The sequence below is a fragment of the Pteronotus mesoamericanus genome, unplaced genomic scaffold (genome assembly GCF_021234165.1).
Source record: "Pteronotus mesoamericanus isolate MK-2021 breed Mesoamerican mustached bat unplaced genomic scaffold, CSHL_Meso_final scaffold_167, whole genome shotgun sequence".
In the NCBI taxonomy this organism is placed as follows: domain Eukaryota; kingdom Metazoa; phylum Chordata; class Mammalia; order Chiroptera; family Mormoopidae; genus Pteronotus; species Pteronotus mesoamericanus.
The window spans coordinates 38,820,503-38,846,078 of NW_026555308.1; the positions used below are offsets into that span (position 1 = coordinate 38,820,503).

The 25,576-nt window shown below is 37.1% G+C and overlaps 1 protein-coding gene across 1 annotated transcript in view; it reads left to right on the forward strand.

The window, feature by feature from the left end:
- EPB41L4A (erythrocyte membrane protein band 4.1 like 4A) overlaps positions 1-25,576 on the forward strand; it is a 245,132-nt gene that overhangs the window by 213,885 nt on the left and 5,671 nt on the right. The window contains exons 18-20 of the mRNA XM_054589971.1: positions 4,801-4,920; positions 24,081-24,128; positions 24,686-24,754. Coding sequence (XP_054445946.1) covers positions 4,801-4,920; positions 24,081-24,128; positions 24,686-24,754 — 237 coding nt within the window. The remainder of the gene's footprint in view (positions 1-4,800; positions 4,921-24,080; positions 24,129-24,685; positions 24,755-25,576) is intronic.

The window sequence follows — 25,576 nt, forward strand, 5'->3', positions numbered from 1 at the left end:
CGTGGTAACTGTTTCCCTGCTCGCATCCTCTTCTGCCCTGCTTCTGATTTAGGTAGAGGCTGCAAACAAGAAATTGTGGGTATGGAGAGAGCCGCTCATACAAAGCCAGTGGAAACAGCGTTCACTGTTGCTGCAGACTGCCATGTTTCTGATTTCCACTCTAATAAGTCATATCAAAATTTAGACATTTGATATGGATGATTTAGGGCTTCCAGAGCATAATCAAAGTTGACAGAGATAACTATGGAAATGCAAGCTGCAGCAACTGAAGAATGACCTCAGATCACTGAGCGTAGGCAAAGCAGTTTGAAGAATTAGGAAACCAGAAGGAGAATTTGAAAGAGAAATTGCAACAAAGGTAGCTCATTTTGTAGCGCATAAGGAATAAGTGGAAGAGACAGAAGCACCTTTAAGAACAAATAAGAATAAGTTATTGATGATGAGGAAAGGTTGGTAAAAGCAAATGAATATTTTGCTTGCTGGTCTTGAGGGAGTATGTCGACAGATGCCTGAAACCAACATAAATTTCCCTAGGGAAGAAAAGTACTGAAAAAAAAAAAAAAGAAGATTGGTTTATAGCAGGTGATCCAAAAATGAGTGCAGTTGATAAGAAACACAAGTCTACAATCAGTTGGGACCTGCGGACTTAATATTAGCAATGAAGCGGCCTTATGAAGCAATTGCCTGGAAAGCTGTGTTATAGATGAAGAGTAGAGGTTTGTTTCAATGTATCTAACTGGCTTGAAATACAACACAAACAGAGAAAGGTAGAGTTTTAAAGCCAGAAAGGATCTTCGCAATGCACTAAGTAAGTAGATGAAAATCCTGAGACCTGACCAAAGAACATAAACGGTTGGCCTGGATAATGGCAGAGATGGGACCAGGCAGAACGTGGGAGCACCATGTAGTAACTCATATCTTTTTGAAGCTTCATTATACATTTGCTTTGTAAGATTTCTCAGGTTCAGCAGTAAACGTCGTCTTTATTTTAGTGAAACTGGTGTAAAGGAAGGTCCTATTAGGAACAAAACCGCCTGGGTGAGAGCAAAGTGAAGCCCACAGGGATTTATATAAGAATTCATTTAATGTGAAGAATTCTGCAGAAGAGGCAGAACTGTAATTGGGAAGACAGGAAAGAAGAGGCTAGGAATAGTCATTATCTTCATTTTTGTTACCAAACGATTATATATGGCATTTTATCTTCAAACCTTTGCAAACTTTAATTAAGTGTCACATGCGGTTACAATGTAAATTGCACTCATAGTCTGGAAAAGTAGGGTATTGAAATTTGGTGAGACATGGGAGAAATATATTAGGATTCTCTCATTCTGAGACATCATGGAAATTTGTTCTGTTTTGAAGCACCCTCTTCCTTACCATTAAAAAACAAAAGCCTTGTTACAATAAGGCTCCCTAACCCAACTATTAACTCTCCATAGTTGCAGATAAGGAAATAGACAAAATATGATAAATCTAGAGTTATTGCATCTAAAGATAGAGGAAAGAAACATTTAGCATTTTTGAGGTTCACTTTAAATGCAACATTTAAAATGGATTCCAAATGTAAATTCCAGTGGATTCTTTTTTCTCCTTGAGACTTTCCTGACTATCTGTTATGAAAGAGCACATTTTGACTTTTTAAAAGTTACTATTTTAATGTAAATTCCTACATAATAATTAAAATATAGCAGGAAAGGAGCAAAAAAACAATACTTGCATATGCCAAACCTAAGGATAGGTGAAGCTTACAAGCAGAAGCATTACAGGAAACATCTTTTACATTTAAAGATTTCTTTATTCACTCATGCATAAACAAAAACAGTCAACCTCTGCCTCATAAGAATCACGTTAGAATATTCTTGCTTCTTGGGCTAGCATTCTTCCTTTCCATGTAGCACCTGTGTTTTCTGGAGCAGTTCATTGATGGAAGAAATGGCACGTTTATTCTAGTAATGAAGCCCCATTAACCAGAGGCCTTTTGTAAGGGTGTAATTTCAAACTTCATTACAGACTGAGGCAGCCACACCACCATTACTCAGGAAAATGTGCTTCTGTTGTGACTCTCCAATGAGCCTTACATTTTTAATGCACCTCCTTAGAATATTTATGAACCAGTGTCACCAGTAGAGGGCATCTGTCTTTGAACCCTGTTGCAAGGATATTAACTGCCAGGTGTCACTGCCCTCTCTTCAGACTTTTAGAAAAAAGTCAAAGGTACATGCCATAGTCTGAAATTCCTTCTGATATATAGTTCTTATTACTAGTGAGGTACAGGAACACTGTGGGCTCGTGTTTCAGGAGATTTATTTTTCTTTTCATGAGGGTGAAGTCTGAGTATGAAGGTGGCCAGCTGTACTCCACAAGAGAGAACAGGCGTGCACTAACTGTGCTTCCTTTTAAATGTCTGTCCTCTGGGAAAACTATGTTGGCCAAAGTCAGGCCTTAGCCTTGCTCAGAGGCTTGACCTCTCAAAAATATTTAAAGATGCTGATTTCCTGATTTTTTTTTTTTTTTTTTTGAAAATCAACATTGTGAAGTTTAGTCCTGCCCGTGACTATGCAGCGATTTAGTTTGGGATGGTAGCTATCGAGGGTCACGAGGTAGGAGACCTGGGTTTTATATCCGTCCCTGGCCATGTGAGGTATGGGTTCTGCGGGGAGAGGAGATACTTCCCCATTGATTGTGCCTGTCCAACTTTGAATCCCTCAGGCCTGAGGGCGGCCAGGGCTGCTTCCCCACCAGGCTGTCACGTAATCCATAGGATGGTTTGAGGTGTAGGTTCTGGCTGTGAAAATACATCCTGATGAGTATGTATACACACACAGAGCATTTTCAAATGGGAGCATTCCAAAGAATGGCTAATAATTACAATCTCAAGTAGTTTACCTATTCTTATTTTTCTTCAGATACTTCTAATATTAAGATCCATAGCAGTAAATATTGAATTTTAATTTCCTCTGTACATGCCATGAGAGACGGAACTGTGTTTTTGAATCTGTGAAACATACCATGACTGCATCCTGTTCATTTTCAAATAACCTGTTAGAAATGAAAGCTTTAGCAAGGGAATATATACAGTTCAAAAGCTTGAAGTGTGTTACAGATAATTTTTCACTTAGCACAATTTCTCTTTCATCTAGAGAGACTTAAATAGTTTCTTTCTCATAAGGACCTGTTCTTTTTAACTTGAATTTGTCTTACATTATCTCTAAGTTATCTGTGAAATGAATATTTGCCGTTCATCTACTGATTTGCATTTATAAGCAAATCCCTGTATCCACACCACAGTCCGTACTAAGTGCTCTCATAGGGCGACCAAAAGACAACTGTTCAGCGAGAGTAATGCCCCTGAACGTACCTCTTCCTTCCGTTTTTGTTTTGAAGCATTTGTGCTCCTACAGTCACAGTTCTGGGAGGATTACCTTGCAGTTCGGTGCTTCTCTTCCCCTACCGCGGGAGTCTCAGTGTGTGAAATGAACACGCTGGAGCAGTTTCCTGGAGGATTTACATAAATTAAAAGTTAAATATTCAAACAACAGGTGTTTAATTTTTGCAAGGAATACTTAGCTTCACAGCATTGTTGCAGTGCATCCCAGACAGTATTTGCACATTAATTAAGCACTTGCTTTAATTAGATACTTGCTTCACCTCTCTTCTACAACACGCCACCCTTGGTACTAAAAAAACGATATAGCGGAGGCCCAAAACTTCTTCAGTGAGGTTTGTGGATGGGTTTTGTTAAGACCATCGGGTACTTTAATGTACAGAATTGGTTGCCATTACTTAAAATTGAAAGAGTGAATTTAAAAATTCAGATCTGTGGATTATTTTAAAAAAAATAAGTTTTGGTAACATTGTCTTATGATCTCACACAGCGGGTACCTATGCTCCCAGTTCCCTCCTGCTCCAGATTTTGCCCTCGATTTCCTGGTCCCTCCTTTACAGATCCTACTTGGCCTCTGGACACCTTACGTGTCTCACCCCTCATTCCCTCTTCGGCCTGTGAGCAGCCATGACCGGAATGCTCTGTGCCTACTCAGCTGCTAATGCATGATGACACCTTATTTGACTTTTCACACTTCTGGTTCTCTATCTTAAAAAATGGAAATTATATTTGGCAACTATTGCCCGTGAAAACCTTGACAATTAATAAGATTTTTGAAGAGCATTTCAACATAACAGTATTGCTGTCTTGGTTAGCATGTTTTAAAAAATGATTTTATTTTATGGTTTAAGATTGTCTGTATAGCAGACATTCCTGTTTTCTGTAGTCAAAACTTGAAGATGTTATATGTCATGTGGTTACTAGACTTACGGGGGGATCACTTTGTTAATTATATAAATGTCTGTATACTATGCTTTACCCCGAAAGTAATATAATATTGAATGTCAGCTGTGATTGAAAAATAAAAATATTTTTTAAAACCTTAAATATATTGTAAGTTAATTTTTGTTTGACACATGGTTTTCTAGGAAAATTTTAAGCCACAGATAGAAGTCTGAAAATAACTAAATATAGCTTACACATTTATGTATAACAATAATAATATATCCATAAGTGTATATATATGTATATGTATATGTTTGTATATGTATACTTATGAATAATTAAACCATTTAATACATTCTTAGTTTTGAATGATGATAATGAAATTGCTTCTTTTTAAATAACATCTTAAGAACTTTTAAATAACTTATTTGATAATTTCTTAATGTAATTTAAAGCCAGTTTAGGCTGAACCAGAAACAAAGCACCACATGTGTGGATGTTAACTTTAGATGAATGGTCTTTCTTTTCAGAATACGGCAGGAGAATGATATGGTTGATTCAGCGCCCCAGTGGGAAGCTGTTTTAAGGAGACAAAAGGAAAAAAACCAGGCTGACCCCAACAACAGGCGATCCAGACACAGATCTCGCTCGTATGTGGACTCTTTTTATACGTTGATTCAAAAACACTGAGCTTGAAGTAGCATGTGGATTCTAGGGTTGGGGTTAGTAGGCTGTTTCTTTGAAGCCTTCTAATGTGATTTAGTTCAACCATGATTATCCTGTTGTTTATTTGTCATACTTACCTTCTTATATTTGTGACATTCATTAACTATAACCGAAGCTGTAGAAGTTGGGGCACTGTCAAACCAATATGTCATGAAAAAAAACCCCAAGGCTATCAAAATTGTGTTTTGTTTATTAACAAAAGCATACATTCAACTGAAAAAGTAGGAATATCCTCCTTTGTTCTGGAGCCCTTATTGGTGAAATACCTGCTGCTTCTGTCAATTGGAGTCTGCAGAATTCTTTTTAAGTCTTGTTCCAGGTTGAATGAGATGTGAATATCTTCCCGTCAAATTACCATTTGTGAGCAGTAGTCAGTGAGTGATTCATTGCACCCTAATGTTGGGATTTGCCTGCTCTTTCTGTTGCTAGGCAATGATGCGAGTGAGCACAATTACCCCATAGTAATGAGGTTACCAGCCCCCCAAACTTTCCTTTTGAGCTGACAAAGTTTATATGAGTTTTTTTTTCTTTTTTATGTGTGCATTGTCCAGATTTAGACTCTTCATCCCCACTCCACTTCCCAAAGCTTACCTTTTTAAAGTGAGCTGGTACTAACTACCCATCCCTTTGTGGTCCTGGGTAGTTAGATGTATGGTGTTGCTTACAAGTGGAAGGGGGAGTTAGTGTCTCAGACAGGGTAGGGTGGTGGGAAGGGCGCTGGATAGTGAATTTAGAGACAAACTGTGAAGGCGGGTGGGAGCTCTGAGGGAGCCAGGCAGAAAGGTTCCAGCTTAGGTTAACAGAGGAAAGAGGAGCACTCCGCAGAGTATATACCACAGAGCCCTGCGTGACTCAGAGGGTTGCTTTCCATTCTTAGATGCTTACTTTGTAATTAGAAGTATTTTTTAAAAAAATCTGTAGTAGCTCAGTTTGTAATAGAAAATTTGCAAGTACACTAAGTAGTGTTATAGTAGGTTTTCAATTAATATTGTCGATAGGTTCTGTGACTTTAAGCAAAACAATGTACAACAAACCAGTTTTATCGTAGGCTAATTGATATAAAGAGTCAAGTTCCTATAGTACCTCATCAACATTATAAGGAGAGGATGTTATTTGGAGACCTGCTGTTCACCCTTATAGATTTATTCATTACTCCATAATGTTTTTGTCTAAAACCTAATTAAAAAGTCCAATTTAAAGCAGAAGTTAAAAAGCTTATTTTGTCCTGCATACTATCTCTTTGCAACTACATTTAAAAAAAGAAAGGCTGAGATCTGGACAAATCATGACCTACCTGAAGATAGTCTAACAAAATGGCACAGAAACCCAAGATCAAGTCTCAGTACAGTCATGGGTGAATCTATGGTAACACTGCTTTCACCTGTCCATGTAGAATCTTCTGGGAGGGACTTGTAACACAAGGTGTCATGACTTCATAATAAATCTTAAAACAGCATTTAGGTTTTGTAATCATTTCTAAAGCACTCTAAAGTCAATTAAATACAAGGAGTAAATCTCATGTATTAAAAAAGGGAAAAGGAAAATAAAATGAGGAAAAATTCTATATATAGATTTTTAAGAAGTCAAAAAGCAGTACTAGAGGCAATACTAAATAAATGAAATTATTCGTAAGTAAAATTGATAAGCAGAACAGTCCAATACTGTTGGGTATTATAGTTACTATAATCCAAGTGGTATAATCCAATTGTATTATAGGGCAGATATTGGGTTGGCCAAAAAGTTCATTTGGTTCTTTCCATAAGATGGTTCTAGTAGTGCTTAGTTGTCTTTAATTTCATTCAAAACAATTTTGTTAGACTACTGTATTGTGACAGCTGTTATATCAGTGTGCATTTAAAAAGAATTTATCAAAATTGGTGAATTTTTGTGTAGCCATTTTAATATTGAAGATGGAAGAAAATTGCAAAATTTTCAGCATATTATGCTTTATTATTTCAATAAAGGTAAAAATGCAACTGAAATTCAAAAATAGGATTTGTGCAGTGTGTGAAGAAGGTGCTGTGACCAATTGAATGTATTAAAAGTGATTTGTGAAGTTTTGTGCTGCAGGTTTCTCTCTGGATGAGGCTCTGAGGTCAAGTAGACCAGTTGAGGTTATACCAATCAAATTGAGAACAATCAGCATTATACCATGTGAGAGATAGCTGACATACTCAAAATATCCAAATCAATAAAATGAAAAATGTATCTTTTATTTTACAGGGGAAAAAAAAGGAAAAAACTGAACAAAATTTTTGGCAAACTCAACATTTGTTGATTGGCCTGGTAATTTAATCATTTTAATGGAGTGACAAGAGATTTGTTTAACAGCCTACGGAATAAACTTTTTTTTTTAACAGCAATTTGAGGTGAAATTTACATACAATGAAATGTTCTCATGTTAAGTGTACAATTCAGTGAATTTTGACAAATGTTTACATAGTGCATCCATCATGCCAATCAAAAGGTAGAATAAAAACATTCCCTCATGTTCCCTCTAGTCATCCCCATGTTCCACAGGCAACCACGGTCCTAATTTTTACCTCTAGAGATTAGTGTTTCCCTTTTATAGAACCTCATATAAATGTAATTATACAACATATTCCTTTTAAAATCTGGCTTCTTTCACTCAACATATTTTTGCATGTGGTGTCTATAAATGCTTATTTAGAATTTTTGATTAATACTCCAGTGTATGAATACACCATAATTTGTTTATTCGTTCTCCTCTTGTTCAGTACTTGAATTGTTTCAGTTTTTTGCTATTGTGTTAAAAGTTGCTATAGACATTCCTTACAGGTGTATCTGTGGAGTATGTTTTACCTTGGGTAAATACCTGTGTGTTGGATTGCTGGGTTAGAGGATATTTGCATCTTTAATTTTATAAAAAACTACCAAAATGATTTCAAAAAAAGTTGTGTCATTTTATACCCCTACTAGCAATGTATGAAAGTTCCAGTTCTGCCCTATTTACCGATGTTTGGTTTTGTCTGTCATGTTAATTTTAGCTAGTCTGATAGGTTTGAAGTGGTATCACATCATGGTTTTAATTATCATTTTTCTGATGACTAATTATGTTAACCACATTGTCCTGTGCTTGTTACTTGTTCATAAATCTTCAGTTTTAAAGTGTCTGTTCAAGTTTTAACCATTTTTAATTGTGTTATCTTTTCTTAAAATTATGTTTTATGAATTATGCTATTACTGTTGTTCTGATTTCCCCTCCTTTGCCGCTCTCCACCCAGTGCCCCCACTCCCTCAGAAAATCCACCCCCCATTGTTCATGTCCATGGGTCATGTGTATGAGTTCTTTGGTTACTCTGTTTCCTATACTGTATTCCACATCGCCCTGGCTATTCTGTAACTATATTTGCACTTCTTAATCCCCTTACATCTTCATCCATTCCCCCACATTCCCCTCCCATCTAGCAACCATCAAAATGTTCTCTGTATCCATGAGTCTGTCTTTGTTCTTGTTTGCTTAGTTTATTTTTTAGATTCAGTTGTTGATAGACATTTATTGCCATTTTATTGTTCATAGTATTGATCTTGTTTTTCTTAAATCAGTCCCGTTAACATTTCATATAATAATGGTTTGGTGATGATGAACCCCTTTAGTTTTTTCTTGCCTGAGAAGCTCTTTATCTGCCCTTTGATTCTAAATGATGTCTTTCCATGGTGGAACAGTCATGGCTGTAGGTCCCTGCTCTTCATGAATATTTCTTTCCAATCCCTCCTCGCCTGCAAAGTTTATTTTGAGAAATCCGCTGATAGTCTTATGGGAACTCCCCTGTAGGTAACTAATGTCTTTTCTCTTGTTGCTTTTAAGATTCTTTATCTTTAACCTTTGGCATTTTAATTATGATGTGTCTTGGAGTGCGCCTCTTTACATACATCTTGTTTGGGACTATTTGTGTTTCCTGGACTTGCATGTCCATTTCCTTCACCAATTAGGGAAGTTTTCTTCCATTATTTCCATTTTATATTTCCAGTTTATTGTTCTTTGTCTTCTCCTTCTGGTAACCCTGTGATGTGAATGTTGGAATGTTTGAAGTTGTGCCAGAGGCTGCTTACACTATCCTCATTTGTTTGGATTCTTTTTTCTTCTTTTTGTGCTGATTGGTTGTTTTATTTGGTTCCTTATGTTCCAAGTCATTGATTTGAATCTCAGCTTTATATACTCTACTGTTGTTTCCTTGTAAATTGTTCTTCATTTCAGTTAGTGCATGCTTCATTTCTGATGGGATCTTTTTTTATGCTGTTGATGTCCTCACTAAGTTCTTTGAGCATCCTTATAACTAGTGTTTTGAACTCTGTATCTGATAGATTGCTTATCTCCATTTCATTTAGCTCTTTTTCTGGTGTTTTGATTTGTTCCTAAATTTGGGCCATGTTTCTTTGTCTCCCTGTTATGGCAGCCTCCCTACCTATTAGGTAGAGCTGCTCTGACTCAATGTCTTAGTAATGTGGCTTAATGTAGTAGGTGTCCTGTACAGTCCAGTGGCTCTGCCTCCCCTATCACCCAAGCTGAGTACTCAGGGGTGTGCCCTTCATGTGGTCTGAGCACACCCTCCTCTTGTAGTTGAGCCTTGGTTGTTTTTGGCAGGTCAATGGGAGGGATTTACTCAGGCCAATCAGGTGCAAGGACTGGCTGTGACCACTGACCACTAACCTCCACACTCCATGGAGGATCAGCTGTGCAGGGGCAGGGTGGTGGTGCTCCTACGTGTTCTGTAGCTGTCCACTTTGTACGCTGGCCCTGGGGTTTCCCAGGTGGTGCAGGCCAAGGTCAGCCCCCATCTGTGTTTTGCCCAGGATACCCTGTCTGAGCTATAAAGCAGTCTGAGATGGCTGCTACTTGTGCTGGGTTTAGAGATTCCCCGGTGAAGCCAAGCTGTGAATCTAAGCTGGCTGCTGCCAGTGCTGGGCCCAGGCATCACTGAAGCCAGCTGTTGTTTGTTTGAGAGGATTTAGGAAGTTGGGAAGCAGGAGCCAGGACCAAGCATTCATATGGAAAAGCAGCTTGGGTGGGCCTGTAAGTTGGGTGGGGCACAGTCTCTGGGGGTCTCCAAGATGGGTCAAACAGTGTTATCCAGGTGGATGTAGTGTCAGATACGGTACCTGATTGCTGGCTTTGTGGCTTTGAGTGGGGAGGGTTGAGAAAAAGGACAATGGCCTCTGTTGGCCTTGATGCCAGACACTTCTTTTTCTCCCAGTAGGCCACTGGTGCTCTTCAGCTCCCACCCCAGTGCTGGAGCTCAGAGGAGTGAGTCTGAGTAGGTCAGTCCATGTGTGGGTTCTTTAAGAGGAACTGCTTGAGGCTGCAGCAGTTTCTATCACTGACTAAATCCCTGCTGGTTTTTGCAGCCAGCAGCTGTGGGGACTTACCTTCCTGGCACTGGAACCCTGGGCTGGGGGGCCTGGTGTAGGGCTGGGACTCCTGGCTCCTGAGATATCCCTCCAGAATTTTTATCCACCACACGTGGGTGTGGGACCAGCTCATTCTGTGTTTGTGTTCTCCTGCCAGTCTGGATGGATGTGGTTTCTTTAATTCTGTAGTTGTCAGACTTCCATTGAACTCGATTTCTGATGGTTCTGAGTGATGGCTGTTCTAGATTTTAGTTGTAACTTTGATGTGGTTGTGTGAGGAGGTGAGCCATATCTGCCTACACCACCATCTTGACCAGGAGTCTAATTGGGTGTTCTTTTTATTGTTTATTTTTAGGGTTCTTTGTATTTTGTGGATATATGTATTATTAAAAATACTTTCTCCTGGCTGGGGTTTGCTTTCTCATGTTCTTAACCTTGGCTTTTTGTTTGTTTGTTTGTTGACTGTATTCCCTTTTATTTTTTTCAGCTTTCAGCTGATTATTTATATATTTATTTTTGCATTCAACGCCATTTTATATTAGTTTCAGGTGTACAGCACAGCAGATAGACATTCATACAGGTTACAGAATGTTCCCTTTGATAATTCATGTGTCCACCTGGTGCCATAGATAGTTATTCCAATACTGTTACTGTATTCCTTATGCTTTACCTTACATCTCCATATCTATTTGTCAACTACTAATTAGTACTTCTTGATCCCATCATCTTATTTTACTACTTTTTGATGAGCATACATTTTAAATTTGGATGAAAACCAGTTTGCCATTTCTTTCAATTCCAGTTAGGGTTTTTTGCATCTAAAGGAATATTTGCTTCCACCATAGTCAAAGAGATATTCACATATCTTTTTCTTGCAACTTTGTAGATTTGCTCATATATTTAGGTGTGTGATCTATCGAGAATTAATTTTTCTGTATGTACGAGGTAGAGGTAGATATTTAGAAGTGTTTTCCATGTGTTTATCTGGTTATTTCAGTCCCATTGGCTGAAATGCCTCAGGGCCTTAGTTGAAAATCAATTTGACTGTGTATATATTGGCCAATTTTGTTTCATTGATCTATTTGTCTATCCGTAAACCACCATGATGTCTTGGTTACTATAGTTTTATAATAAGACTAGAATTAGAGCAAATTCTCCAGGTTTTTCTTTTCTTTTTCAAGGTTCTTTTAGCTCTTTTAGATCCTTTCTAGTTCTATTTAAATTTTGAATCAGCTTGTTAGTTTGTACCCAAAAATGATTGTAGACTGTAAGATTAGTATTATATTGAATCTGTAGATACATTTTGAGAAAATTAATGTTTTACCCATTCATTTATTTGTCTTTAACTTCCTTTAGCAATATTTTGTAGTTTTCAATGGAGTTATTACATTTATTTTGTTAAATTTAACCCTAAATATCTAATAGTTTTATTGGTATTGAATTGTAGATTTAATTTTTATTTTCCAATTGCCTGAAATATATAGAAACATTGTTTTTTTTTAATAATATTGTATCTTGTTATCTGCAACCTTGTTAAATTGACTTACTAGTTTTTTTCTAGTAGCTTACTTTCACGGGGAGGGTACTTTCTTAGGACTTCTTACTATTTTACATTTTTTTCCTATTTCTTGGTTCTTTTTTTAAAATTTATTGTATCTATTTTTTTGTTGGTTTGTTCCTCCTACTGTATTTTGTGTCAATTGAATATTTTTGGTACTCTAGTATACTTTTTCTATTGACAGCTTACCTGTAGTTTTTAAAGTTATTTAGTGCTTTCTTTTTGGCTTACAATATGATTTCTTAATTTATCAGAGTACATTTAGGATTACTATAACACTTTACATAAAATTTGTAAACATGGCAAAGGGAAATTAAGTTTGCAGGTCTAATGAAGATTGTTAATTAGTTGAACTTCTGACAGGGAGATTATCCTGAATTAATCCAAGTAGGCTCAAAATAATCACAAGGGGTCTTAGAAGTGGAAAAAAAGGCAGAAGAGGAAGTCAGAATAATTGAGTTTGAAAAGAACTTAACCTGGTTTTGAAGATGGAGGAAGGGGCCATCATCCAGGGAAAGGAGGCGGCCTAGAAATGTTGGAAGGGGCAGCAGAATGGATTTACACCTGGAGCCTCAAGGAATGCAGCAACTTGGTTTTAGTCCAGTGAGACTTCTCTTAGATTTCTGACCTACAGAACTGTAAGGAGATAAATTTGTGTGGTACAGCAACAGTAGTAAGTGAGTACAGTTACCCACATACTTACTTTTACCAGCATACTCTGTTCCTTCCTCTACATCTGGTACTCCATTTTCCTTCCACCAGTATTTCTTATAGTACAAGTCTGCATATGATAAACTCAATTTTATATTATATAAAAATGTCTTCATTTTACCCTTATTTATAACAGATTTTTTTTTTCAATAGTTATAGAATTCTGGGTTGAGTTTTTCTTTTACACTTTAAAGAGATTGTCCTATTGTTGTCTGATCTCTGTTGTTTTTGATAAGAAGGCAGCCTTTGTTGTCCATGCACTGTATGGAATTAGTCTTTTTTATTTTTTTACCGTTAGTGGCTTTTATGATATTTTTATCTTTAGTTTTTAGTGATTTGACTATGGTTTTCTTTATATTTACCTCTTTTAGTTTGTTTAAATAACTTGATGTTTTCCGCCAAATTTGATAAATTTTTGGCCATTATTTTTCCATTCTTTTCTCTGACCTATTCTCTCTTTCTCTCCTTTTGGGCATCTAATATTATATGTTAGACCATTGGCTATTGTCTCACAAGTAGTGGAGGTTCTGTTCATTTTTAAAATTTGTTTTCTGACTTCTGGTCTAAATGGAGGCATAGATAGATACACTTTACCTCCTCATGCAACCACAGAGAGAATTACATCTAAACCTCAAAATAAATAACACCCAGAACTGTCAGAAAGTTGAACTGTATGGAAGTCCTACAACCAGGGATTTAGAGAAGACACATTCATCAAGATGGGTAGGAGGACCAGAGTCACGGAGAGAGGTAGAGAGGCAAGGAGACACGATGTGGTGCAGAGAGGTGTTGGTGGCGGTGGCGGCAGAACGAAAGCCCTACATTCTCAGGTGGTGGGTAAAAATTGGGGGAGACACCTTAAAAGTGAGTGATCCCAGCCCTAGTCAGACCACAGAGCCCAGGATTCCAGCACCAGGCAGATAAATCCCTATAACTTCTGGCTGTAAAAACCAGTGGGACTTTGGGCAATGAAAGAAATTGCCAGGTTTTCAGGAGACTCTGCTTAAAGGGTCTGCACAGTTTTAGAATATACACAAACCCACCCACTCTAGGATTCACCACCAGGGAAACAGCTGGAAGAGTGCCAGTCACATATGGGGAGTAGGTGAGCAGGAAATGGTGCAAGTGCCAAGTAAACCTCCAGAAGCCAGGCAGTAGCATTGTCCTCTCTCCAAAATCTCCCCCACACAGAACCACAAAGCAGTGAAGTGGGTTGCCCCACCCTGGTGATGACCTAAGGCTCCACTCCACACAATTTATAGGTGCCTTTTCTTCAAGAGGCCATGCTACTATAACGGGGCCAAAGCAGCTCTACCTAATAAACAAGCGAACACAGGAAGGCTGCCAAATTGAAGAGACAAAGAAATACAAACAAAAGAACAGAACAAAACTCCAGAAAAAGAACTAATCAAAATGGAGATAACCAACCTGTCAGATGCAGAGTCCCAAACACTGGTGATCAAGATGCTCAAAGAACGCATTGATTGCAGCAACAATGTAAAGGAAGAAATGAAGATTACACTAAATGAAATAAAGAAAAATCTATATGGAACCAAGAGTGAAAACGAGGAAGCCAGGATTCAAATCAATGATTTGGAATATAAGGGAGAAATAAGCAGTCAACCAGAACAGCAAAAGGAAACAAGAATTCAAAACAAAACAAAACAAAACAAAACAAAAAACAAGGAGAATAGTATAAGAAGACTCTGGGACATCTACAAACATACCAACATCCAAATCATAGGGATGCCAGAGGAGAAAAGGAAGAGCAAGAAACTAAAAGCTTGTTTGAAAAAATAATGAAAGAAAAATTCCCTATTTTGGCAAAGGAAATAGACATGCAAGTCCAGGAAGCACAGAGAGTCCCAAGCAAGTTGGACCCAAAGAGGATCACACCAAGACACATCATAATTAAAATGCCAAAGGTTAAAGATAAAGAAAGAATCTTAAAAGCAGCGAGAGAAAAGCTTAGAATTATCTACAAAGTTCCCATAAGACTGTCAGCTGATTTCTCAAAAGAAACTTTGCAGGCAAGAAGGGACTGACAAAAAGTATTCCAAATAATGAAAAGCAAGTACCTACAAACTAGATTACTCTATCCAGCAAAGCTATAATTTAGAATGGAATGACAGACAAAGTACTTCCCCCAAAAGAAAAAACTAAAGGAGTTTATCATCACCAAACCATTATTAGATGAAATGTTACCAGGACTTATTTAAGAAAAAGAAGAAGGTAAAAACCATGAATGTTAAAATGGCAACAGATTCACAGCTGTCAACAACTGAATCTAAAAAAAACAAACGAAGCAAACAACCAGAACCAGAATAGAATCATAGATATGGAGATAATTTGGAGGGTTATGATCTGGGAAGGGAAAGGGAGAGAATGGGGGAGAAGGTGCAGGGATTAAGAAGCATGAATGGTAGGTACAAAATAGGGGATGTTAAGAATAGTATAGGAAATAGAGAAGCCAAAGAACTTACATGCTTGACCCATGAACATGAACTAAGGAGTTGGGGTAATTAATGAGGGGAAAGGAAGTACTGGGTGGAGAGGGACAAAGGGGGAAAAATTAGGACAACTGTAATAGCATAATAAAATACATTAAAAATTTTTTTCCTCCCTTTTTTCAGTTTTGATTGTTTCTATTGACCTATTTTCAACTTCATCAATCTCCTTTCTCCCCTGTATAGTCCAGTCTGCTATTAACTCACTCACTGAATGTTACTCTTTCCTGGTCTAGAACTTCTTTTTTTCTGTAGCATTTCTCTGCTGAGATTTTTCATCTATTATGTCCACATTTTTGCCTAGATTATGGTTATATTTTCTCATCTCTCTTCATGTACAGTAATTTTTTTTATTAGATGCTGGCAATTTAGAAGGCAATATGTGTAGTTTTGGATTATGTTGTCTTCCTTTACAGAGTGTCAAATGGTGTCCTTGCAGGCAGCTAAAACACTGTTTGAGCCTCTTGAACTTATATTGTATGCTTTTAGATTTTGTCATTGGCCTAGGATGTGTTCTTTACTTTAGGCTTGATCATTATTCTGAAAGCCTGGCCTTTCTGGAGTCTCAGTTGAATGCACATGGTGCTCAGCAGGGCTTCTCTGCAGGTGGCTGCAGCAGAACTTTGTCTCCTGCTGCTTCACACTCTCGTATCTCTGTCATCTTCCAGTCCTGCAGCAGCTGCCCTCGGTTAGGCCTCACATTCACACTCTGCTTATGTATACAGTGCAGTGAATGTTCTCAGCAACCTCTTAAGGAAAACCCCATGCAGGCTTCTGGTCCCTTTTCTTTTCTCCTGCATAGTAAATTTCAGCCATATGAACAACCTCAAATTCTGATCTCAGCCTCCTCAGCCCTGTGAGACAGTTGCCTTTTGAGCTCCAGCTCATTGCACCACATTGGGAGTGTGTCCTCAGGTAGAAAACTGGAGCAAATGCAGGCTTTTGTTTTTTTCCTCTCAAAGATCATGGGCTTATGTCTCTTGCGCAGTGTCTGAAAAACAGTTGCTTTGTACATTTTGTTTTATTTTATAGTTCTTGAAGATGGGACAGCTTGTCTGATAACATTTACTCCCTTGTGGCCTGAAATGGAAATTCAGGAATACTCTTCTCAGGTGGAGGAATATCTTTAAACTGGGTATTGGATCTATCAGATTAATTGTTTCTGAAATCAGAAAAGAATATAATGGCAGTTTGAATTTAAAATTTTATTTAAACTTTCTTTTTAATTTTATCTACATAATATGAATAAAAATACCAGATCAGATAGAGGATTATCTCAGACAATCTAACTTTATGAGAACTCCTTTAAGTGTTTGATGTGTACCACCATTCTTAGTTTTTAAAAAAAAACAAAACAGTAAAACTTTGCAAACGTTTGGGATGACTTTGTTACTAAACCTGATTGAGTAATTATTTAGTTGATATGGCCAAATTACAGTTTCTTAAAAAAAGAATCTATTTAAATGCTGGGGGAAAAAAATCTATTTGAACATTAATTCATTCCAGTTGCTCTGGTTGCTTGGTAAAAAGCCGATTGGAAAAGAAAGAAAACAGGAAGAATAATTAGAAAACTTGCGGTGGTACAGGTGTGACAGATTGTTGCAACTCAGTAAAGGTGGCGGTGGGGGTGGGAGTGAAGTGGACGAATACACAGTTTGGAAGTAGAGCTGACAGATTCATATTGTGAGAGGTGTTGGGTTGGCCAAAATGTCTGTATGTTATTTTTCCAAAAAATAAAGGACACATTTTTCATTTTCACCAATAATTTTATTGATTTGGATATTTTGAGTATGTCAGCTATCTTCCCACATGGCAGAATGTTGATTTTCTCAGTTACTGTCTCCATTTGACTGCTGTCAGCTTCAACTGGTCTACCTGACTGTGGAGCATCGTCCAGCAAGAAATCTCCAGCACAAAACTTCGCAAATCACTTTTGACACATTTGATTGCTCACAGTACCATCTCCATATACTGCACATATCTTCTTTTGCGTTTCAGTTGTGTTTTTACTTTTCTTGAAATAATAAAACATTATAAGCCAAAAGTGTTGCTTATTTTCTTCCATCTTCAATGTTAAAATGGCTACACAAAAATTCACCAATTTTGATATGTTTTTTAAATGCAGATTTTATTTTTTAAATGTCAAAATCCATTATAAAATATTAAAAAATTTAAATCTATTATAAAGTCTCAGCAATTAAACCAACATGACACCAGCACAGAAATAATCAAGTAGATCAATGAAGTAAAATGAGCACTCTAGAAACAAATGTGTATATATATCTGTCTAACAATGTAATATATGATTAAATTGATATTTCAAATCAATGGGGAAAATAAGGCTTATTCAACAAATAAGGTACATGTACCACTTTTACTGGAAATAAAACAAATATAGAGCCCTATTTCACATGTTACACAAAAAATATTCAGGTGAGTTAAAAATCAATATGTAAAATCTATGGAGTTTTAGGAGAAAATACAAAGTAATATTTTTCTTACCCTGAAGTAAAATATTCAAACCCAGAAGCTCTAAAATATTGACAATATGACTATATTAAACATTTAAGACTATATAGTAATATACATATGAAAAAAGTTAAAGGACAAGTAATAGAATAGGAAAGTATTTGCAACACATCTAAAAAAGCATTCATAGTTTTGTTTTTAGGGAAAAAAATTCTACAAACATTTAATCAAAAAATGGATAAAGAATACCAAAAAGTCATTTAAAGCTTTTTAAAAATAATGAAAATGGGGAAAGAAATATACAAAAACAGGTTTAGTTTCAACAAATAATAAAGTAACAATTAAAATAACACATCATTGTCACAATCAGATTAATAAGTATTAAAAATATTGGTAATACCAAGTGTTGGTGACTGTGAAAGGAACTGGGTATTTACAGACTCTTTTTCTTCATATTCTTAAAGCAGTCCTTTAGCATATCCTGCAGTGCTGGTTTGGTGTAGGTGTATTCTTTCAGCCTTCTTTTGACTGGGAAAGTCCTTATTTCGCCTTCCATTTTAATTGAGAGCCTTGCTGGGTAGACCAGTCTTGGTTGCAGGCCTTCGCTTTTCATGACTTGGAATATTTCTGGCCATTCCCTCCTGGCTTGTAGTGTTTCTGTTGAGAAGTCAGCTGTTAACCTTATCGGGGCTCCCTTATATGTTACTACCTCTTTCTCCCTTGCTGCCTTTAGGATTCTCTGTTTGTCTTTGCTATTTGCCATTTTCATGATGATGTGTCTTGGAGTGGGCCTCATTGGGTTCCTCTTGAATGGGACCCTCTGTGCTTCCTGGACTTGTGTGACTTTTTCTCTTCATTTAGGGAAGTTTTTCATCATTACTTTTTCAAACAGGTTCTCTATCCTTCCTCATCCTCTTCTCCTTCTGGTATCCCTATTATACAGATATTATTACATTTCAGGTTGTCCTGCATTTCCCTAAATGCCTCTTTATTCTTTTTGAGTCTTTTTTCATTTTCTTGCTCTTTCTGGGAGCTTTTTTCTACCTTATCCTCCAGCTTGCTGATTCAGTCCTCTGCTTCATCAAGACTGCTTTTGATTTCTTCTACTGTGTTCTTCAATTCAAAAATTGTATTCTTCATTTCCTCTTGCCTCTTATTGATAGTTTCTATGTCCTTTTTCATGCTGATGCAGTTTGTAGTAAGTTCCTCATGGTTTCCCTGTAGTATTTTGTAATTCTCTCTGAGCTCACTGAGCTTCCTTAGAACCATTGTTTTGAACTCGATATCTGATAGTTTACTTGCCTCTATTTCATTTAGTTCTCTTTCTGGGGGTCCTCCTTTCCCTTTGACTGGGGGTGTTTCTTTGTCTTTGCAGTATTTGTGAGACTCTTCTTTTTTGCTTCTTCTTCTTCAGTTGATCTGTCTTGATTTCCTGACTTTGTGGTGTGAACTTCTATGGTAGGAGACCACTGTTTTTTCTTTCTGAATTTGTCTCTGATGATGTCAGATGTTGACCCTGTCTGACCTTAGGCAGTCTATTTGAGACTTCCAGGTATCTACTGTCTATAGCTCTCTCCTTCAGCTGTGAATCTTGGTAAGTTTTTTCTTAAATGCATGCTGAAATGTCACCTGTCACAAATAAAGTCTAACAAAACTGTTTCAAATGAAGTTAAAGACAATTAAGTGCTATTAGAGCCATCTTACGGGAAAAACTAAACAAACTTTTTGACCAACTCAATATTGTGGATGAATTTTAGCTTTGGAGCTGATGGATGGAGTGGCGAGCCATGCTGTCTTACTGAGAATGGGGTGAGATAGGCCAGGGGTGTGTGGGGAGAGAGTGTCAAGATTTTTGTTTCATTAGGCTTAAGAAACCAACAATCAAGTGGAAAGGTCAAGTAGGTAACTAGTATTATAACTCTGCAAGATGATGTGTTACTTTATGTAGGACAAACTAGGTCCTGTCTTTTATTTGAGCTATGATATTAAAAACCTGAGGCTGCTATTGTCAGACCTCTGTCTACCTTCAGCTTCCCATTGTTAGCTTATTGCATAATCTCCACACACTTCTGATATCATTTCTTTTTTTTTTAAATTTTATTTTAATTTATTTTTTCAAGTACATTTGTCTCTGCCTACCCCCCACCCAATGTCATTTCTACAACACAGACAGAGCCGTCCTCATGGGATTTTGCTGAACATTAAGTCAGATCACATATGTCAAGTATACCTGTGACAGCATAAATATAATTAGTAAGTTCTCCAGGTCTTGGTTACTCTCTAGAAACTTAGAAAGTATTTGATTTTTTCCCTTGAGGTGAGAAGTGAAGAGAATGGGGTCAACTCAGATAAAAATTAAAATTTGGTTCTATGAGAATTTAGGGACCACTACAGCTTTTTTAAAAAGTGGAAACATGAGTAGAGCAGTATCTGAAGAAAGCAATCAAAATTGTTCTTCAGATGTATTTATTAGTATATTTGGCACTTCAGATACACACTAAACTACTTGTTTCTCAATTACTCCCATAGAGTAGGCCCTCTTATCCATAGTTTTGCTTTCTGTAGTTTGTTACCCAGGGCTAACTGTGACCCAAAATTATTAAATAGGTAATTACAGAAACAAACAATTCATGACTCTTAAATTGTATGCTGTTCTGACCAGCATCATGAAATTTCCCACAGTCCTGCTCTGTCCTGCTCGGGATGTAAAGCTCCACATTGTGTATGCTCCCTGCTTGTTAATCACTTAATAGCCATCTAGGTTATCAGATTGACAGTCACAGTATCACAGTACTATGATAGGAACCCTTATTTCACTTAATGGCCCCAAAGCACAGGAGTAGTGATGCTGACAATTTGAATATGCCAAAGAGAAGCTGTAAAGTCCAGTGTTTCCTTTAAGTGAAAAGGTGAGTAGAGTACTATATTTTGAGAGACCATTTCACATAACTTTTATTAAAATATATTGTTATAATTGTTCTATTTTATTATTAGTTACTGTTGTTAATGTCTTACTGTGCCTAATTTATAAATTGAACTATCATACATATCTATGAATAGGAAAAAACAGGATGTATAGGGTTCGGGAGTATCCACAGTTTTAGGCATCCACTGGGGATCTTGGGACGTATCCCCCATGGATGGGCGGAGGGCTATTTTCTTGAGTTCTTACTGCAGTGTCTATAAATTGCTATGTGGAGGTATTCACTGGTTTAGAATGCTATGACATATTATTCATACATGATTTATTCTTTGTTTTTTAATCCCCAATGAAAATCTAGAAAATTGTATTCATTATTAAATACCAGAGATGTACACCAGTATAAAATACAAAACTTTTCTTTCCTAAAACTCATTAAGCCAAAATATGATTTGATCTTATCCAGTAAAACATTGAGAAACAGTTCTATCTAGTACGTTTTTCAGCTGCATTGATACGTCATTAATGTTTACTCATCATTAGGAAACTTGGATGAAACTGCTTTTCTTCATGGGTGAACCTTTGCTGTTGGGATATTCGGAAGAGGCACTGAAGCTAACCAAAACAATAGCTCTAGGTTCAACCTTTGTGCGCCAGAAGGCTCAGGCTCCCTCTGGTGGCAATGATATCTCACTATTTTTATTGGGGAAGAACCCCAGAAAAACGTTGATAATGTGGAAGATAAGGTTGTCAGAGTGAAGTGATGATTCCAGGTAAACACAACGCAGAAGTCTGGTGCCTGAGGTGGGGATTTAGTGTGAAGCCCTGGAAGTGACTGGAGCGGTCTTCAGTAGCTGAGTTGCTTGGCTCCGTGGCTTCTAATCGCTCTTTTCTTGTGAGCAGGGGAAAGGAAAGCAGGGGAAGATTAAGGCACCTCCTGATCATATCTGTCCTCACCGCTCTGGAATATGATGAGGAATTATTGAGATAGTTATTAAACACTTTGAATTCCTTAAGCAAAGATGTTTTTTGAACTTAGTTTTCTTAGAAACATTTTCATCTCTAAGCTTCCTTTTAGAGCAGTGGTCAGTCGTAAGACCACAAAAATAATAAGTCAAATGCTGCCATATTTATTATTTTCAGTGTAAAATAGTACACAAAATTTAGAATATAATATTTTCAAGGTAATATAAATGGAGTATTTGGGGAATATGGAAGAAGACTATATATGCAATGATGGGGTTTAAATCCTTTGTAGCTTTATGAAGTGTTGTTATTATTTTAGAGTTTTGGAAGAAGGAAAATGAATTCTGAATGATGTCTCATCAAACTCATTTCTCTGAAAATGAATATTAATTTTAATTGGGCTATTGCTATAAGGTGTGGATGAGGGATGCTTTAAAGAATATTGGACTAATGTGGGACTGCATGTGTATTTTTTATATATGCTGCATCTATTGACAAATCAGTGTTCTATTTCCTCAGGAACTTATCTGGAGAGTTCAAGTAAAACATCTACATAATTAAAGGACTTTTAATTAAGAAAAATGACTTAAAATTTCACAGCTTTCTAAATGTACAATATGCTTTTGAGCTTCCATTCATGAATTCATCCAAAATTATTGATTAAATGTGTGCAGATGTAAGCATGAAAATAATACATCCCTCATTAGCATATGTTTACATTTGTTGAATCACAGGTGGTCTAGCAATTGGAGGAAATTAGCACTTTTTAAAGCTTTGGATCTTTTCCCTGACTTAAAGCTGTTTGAAATTGCTGGCTATTTCAGAACTCAGCATAGTTAAATCTATGACTAAAAGTACTGTAGATCTTAAACATCTAGAGTAAATTCCTGAATCTTTTAGGACCAATATTTATGGCTGGAAGGACTGATATTCTCATTCAGGTTAAGATAACATTTCTGCTAATTCTTTGGAGATGGGAATGAAAGACATTTCCTGTGGAATTACAGCAATAGTAATTTTTTTTGAAACATGAAATACCCTATGTTTTTCTTTTCTGATAATTAAGGTAGGAAATTTTCTTGGCTAAAAAAAAAAATGAGAGAAGATAAGTCTAAATAAGAAAGTAAATTTCCTGCAATTTTAACACTCAGAAGTATCCACTGTTAGTGTTTTTTAATGTTGGCACCTTCCCTGGTAGTGTCATTTACTGGGTAACAGAGTGTTTAGTGAATTGGGCCAGCCTTTGTGGGAAAGGTGGATTTCATACAGGAAATCCTTCCAAGGAAGCACTTCTTTAGAAATTTTAAGCATACAATTTTATTTTTAAAACAAAATCAAAAACATGAAAACATCATGTTTTAATGTCTGAGACCAAGGCTTTATTCCCTCCCCTTTATTGTCCATGTTTTGACTTCTTTTGAGTTGAATGAAAGATCTTTACCCCAGGCAGATTTTTTTTTCCCCCCTACAAAGGTAAAACCTACTTAGTCAATTCAATGCTTATTGTATTCTGTGGGCTCAGAAAGCCCTTCCAGAATGCCTTATGGTGCCCTTATTAACTTTGAAAAATGAAAGCAATGATAATATCATATGGTGAAAGTGATATTGAACTCCAAAATGCTGATACAGATTAAATATATAAAATTCCACAGGGCAGTGTATATATATCATTGCTTAGCTCCAGGCCTTTTAATTGTTACAGTTTGGGTCCTATCTTTGGGCCCATTATTAGATCTCAGTTCTCTAGAAAGGACTGATGAAAGCTTATCATTTTCTCATTAGGAAAAAGACATTCTAGAGCAACAGTTTCAGTGCCAATAGATTTCTAGTATTCATTGCTGTTAGGGGCGGTGTGAACACATGAATGCTGACTTCGAATTTCTTATTTTAGGAAGTTAAAGGTAGTGGTGTAACTACTTTCTGCTCAAGTCATTCTTGCAGAAGAGATTTGTGGGTCTATGCATAGGGATGCGAAGGGCATCTGGAGGGTGACAGCATTTGTGGGCTCGTGCTGTTGCCTAGAAACACAGCATCAGATGTAACATGAAAGATGGGTCAGTGGCACACAGTCTGCTGGTCTGGGCATTCCTACCACTTCCTTTCCCCTTGTGGTTGCTGTTTCTACCAGGTAATCACAGATCATGTTGGGCATCTTTCTATTACAATCAGGATGAGGTGGGATGTTTTTGTTTATTTGTTTTTGTTTTCCCTTTCTTAGAAATAGCTAGAAGACCAGAAATAGAAGCCTCAAATTATTCTTCTTTGTAATATCACCACTGCAGGGGGTGTGGATTTACCCTTGTAGTTCCAAGCTCTGTCACCAAATGAAGCCCTGGGTGTGGCTGCTTTTAATGTGATTTTTCTTCGGTGGTGCTAGCAGATAAATGATCCCGGGGTCTTCGTACTGACCATCCAGCGTTGGCTCTCGCTGCCCAGGCTTTCCTTTCCATGTCAGTGGGCAAAGGAGAACTTAACAGTCTGAAAACTTCCAGCTATTAATGTTGTGGCTCTGCTAAAGTTAGCTGTGAGATTGGTAGATGAAGTGCGTTTGCAGAGATGAGTGCTGTTTTCTTGTTTTGATAGGAGAAGCCCTGATATCCAAGCTAAAGAAGAATTATGGAAGCATATTCAGTGAGTACTGGCATTTTTCTGCACTGTTTTAAAACCTGTGTAGTTTTAAGGTATTGACAAGGAAGACCCCTGACACTCAGAGGCAGCCCAGGGCTGAAGCCTGTCAAACAGCCGTCATTGCCATCATTAGGGGGAACACGGAACTCACAGTGGTGGCGCCTGACCGTGCCAGCAGCCCCAATGTCTCTGCTCCTCAGGCCACTTAGCCTTGCCTGTAATTGGGCCTCAGACAGGCCAATGCTTTACAAATGAACACCAAGGAAAACAGATTCACAAGGGGACAAACAACACCTACCACAGGGCAGAGAAGCAGAATTTTGCAGAGAAATTAAGAGTGGCTGGAGAGCCGCCTATATTGGATATAGAGAAATTGGAACAAAGTGGAAGAGCTACTGAGAAGGTTTTCCTCCCCTTTTTCCTTGAATACATTCTAGTTTTTAAATCTTTGTTCCTGGCCTATATTCTATTAGGTATGCTAATACCATGTTTTGGGACAAGTTGTAAAGGATACTAGTATTTATACCTGCATCACTTTTAATTTTCTTACACCCTTCTAGGAAGGAACTTGTGGATCCATCTGGATTGTCAGAAGAACAATTAAAAGAGATTCCATACACTAAAGTAGAGTGAGTATATCTTTGAAAATCATTTCGTAGAAGTCTTATTAATAGAAGTCAGTAATTCATTCTTACTCTCTATACAGTGCTTAAATTTGTCTTCACATTTTAACTAAAATTAAAAAGAACTAAAGGGAAAGAGCAAGAAAGGATGTATTAAAGCGAATCCTCCTTTTGTACACAGTCTCCTATTAACTGACTATTTGTGTGTAGTAGGTACAAAGGGACTTTTCATGACTGATGTTAATTTTAAAATAAATCCCTTTTTTGAGCTATTCATTGATTGGTAACAAAGTTTCTTTTTATTCATTATTTAACACCAAGAGAATTATGTTGACTACAAAACCCCTTAATATAAGTCCAATCCAATCACTATTATAGAACTAGCACATTGCATGTGTTTCATGAAAACATAGGGGTTTCCTAATCACCACTCAGTGCAGGATGCAGCAGGTGACCTGTTTACTCAGGTTTCTGCCGGGCTGTAATGGGAAGAGAAAGTAGGAGTCTACTTCATTGCTTTATTTCCCTTCTGTAACTCATGCTTCTTTTTCACTCCAGTCAAATTGCAGGTTGGTACGCACCCTCCCCACCTCCATCCCCCAAATCCCTCATCTTTAGGCCAAAGATTGAATTCTTAGTAACAGGCTAGTTAATAGCTAGACAATAACCAACTCTTTCTTGTAGGAATGCCATTTTGTCTGCATTGTAGAATTTTTTTCTTTCACACTACTGGAGAGAATTCAACCACAGGGAATAATTTCATTACAGTTTAGTGGTGAAAAGCACTATGCACGTATCCATGTACATACATACACTACAAAGAGTGCC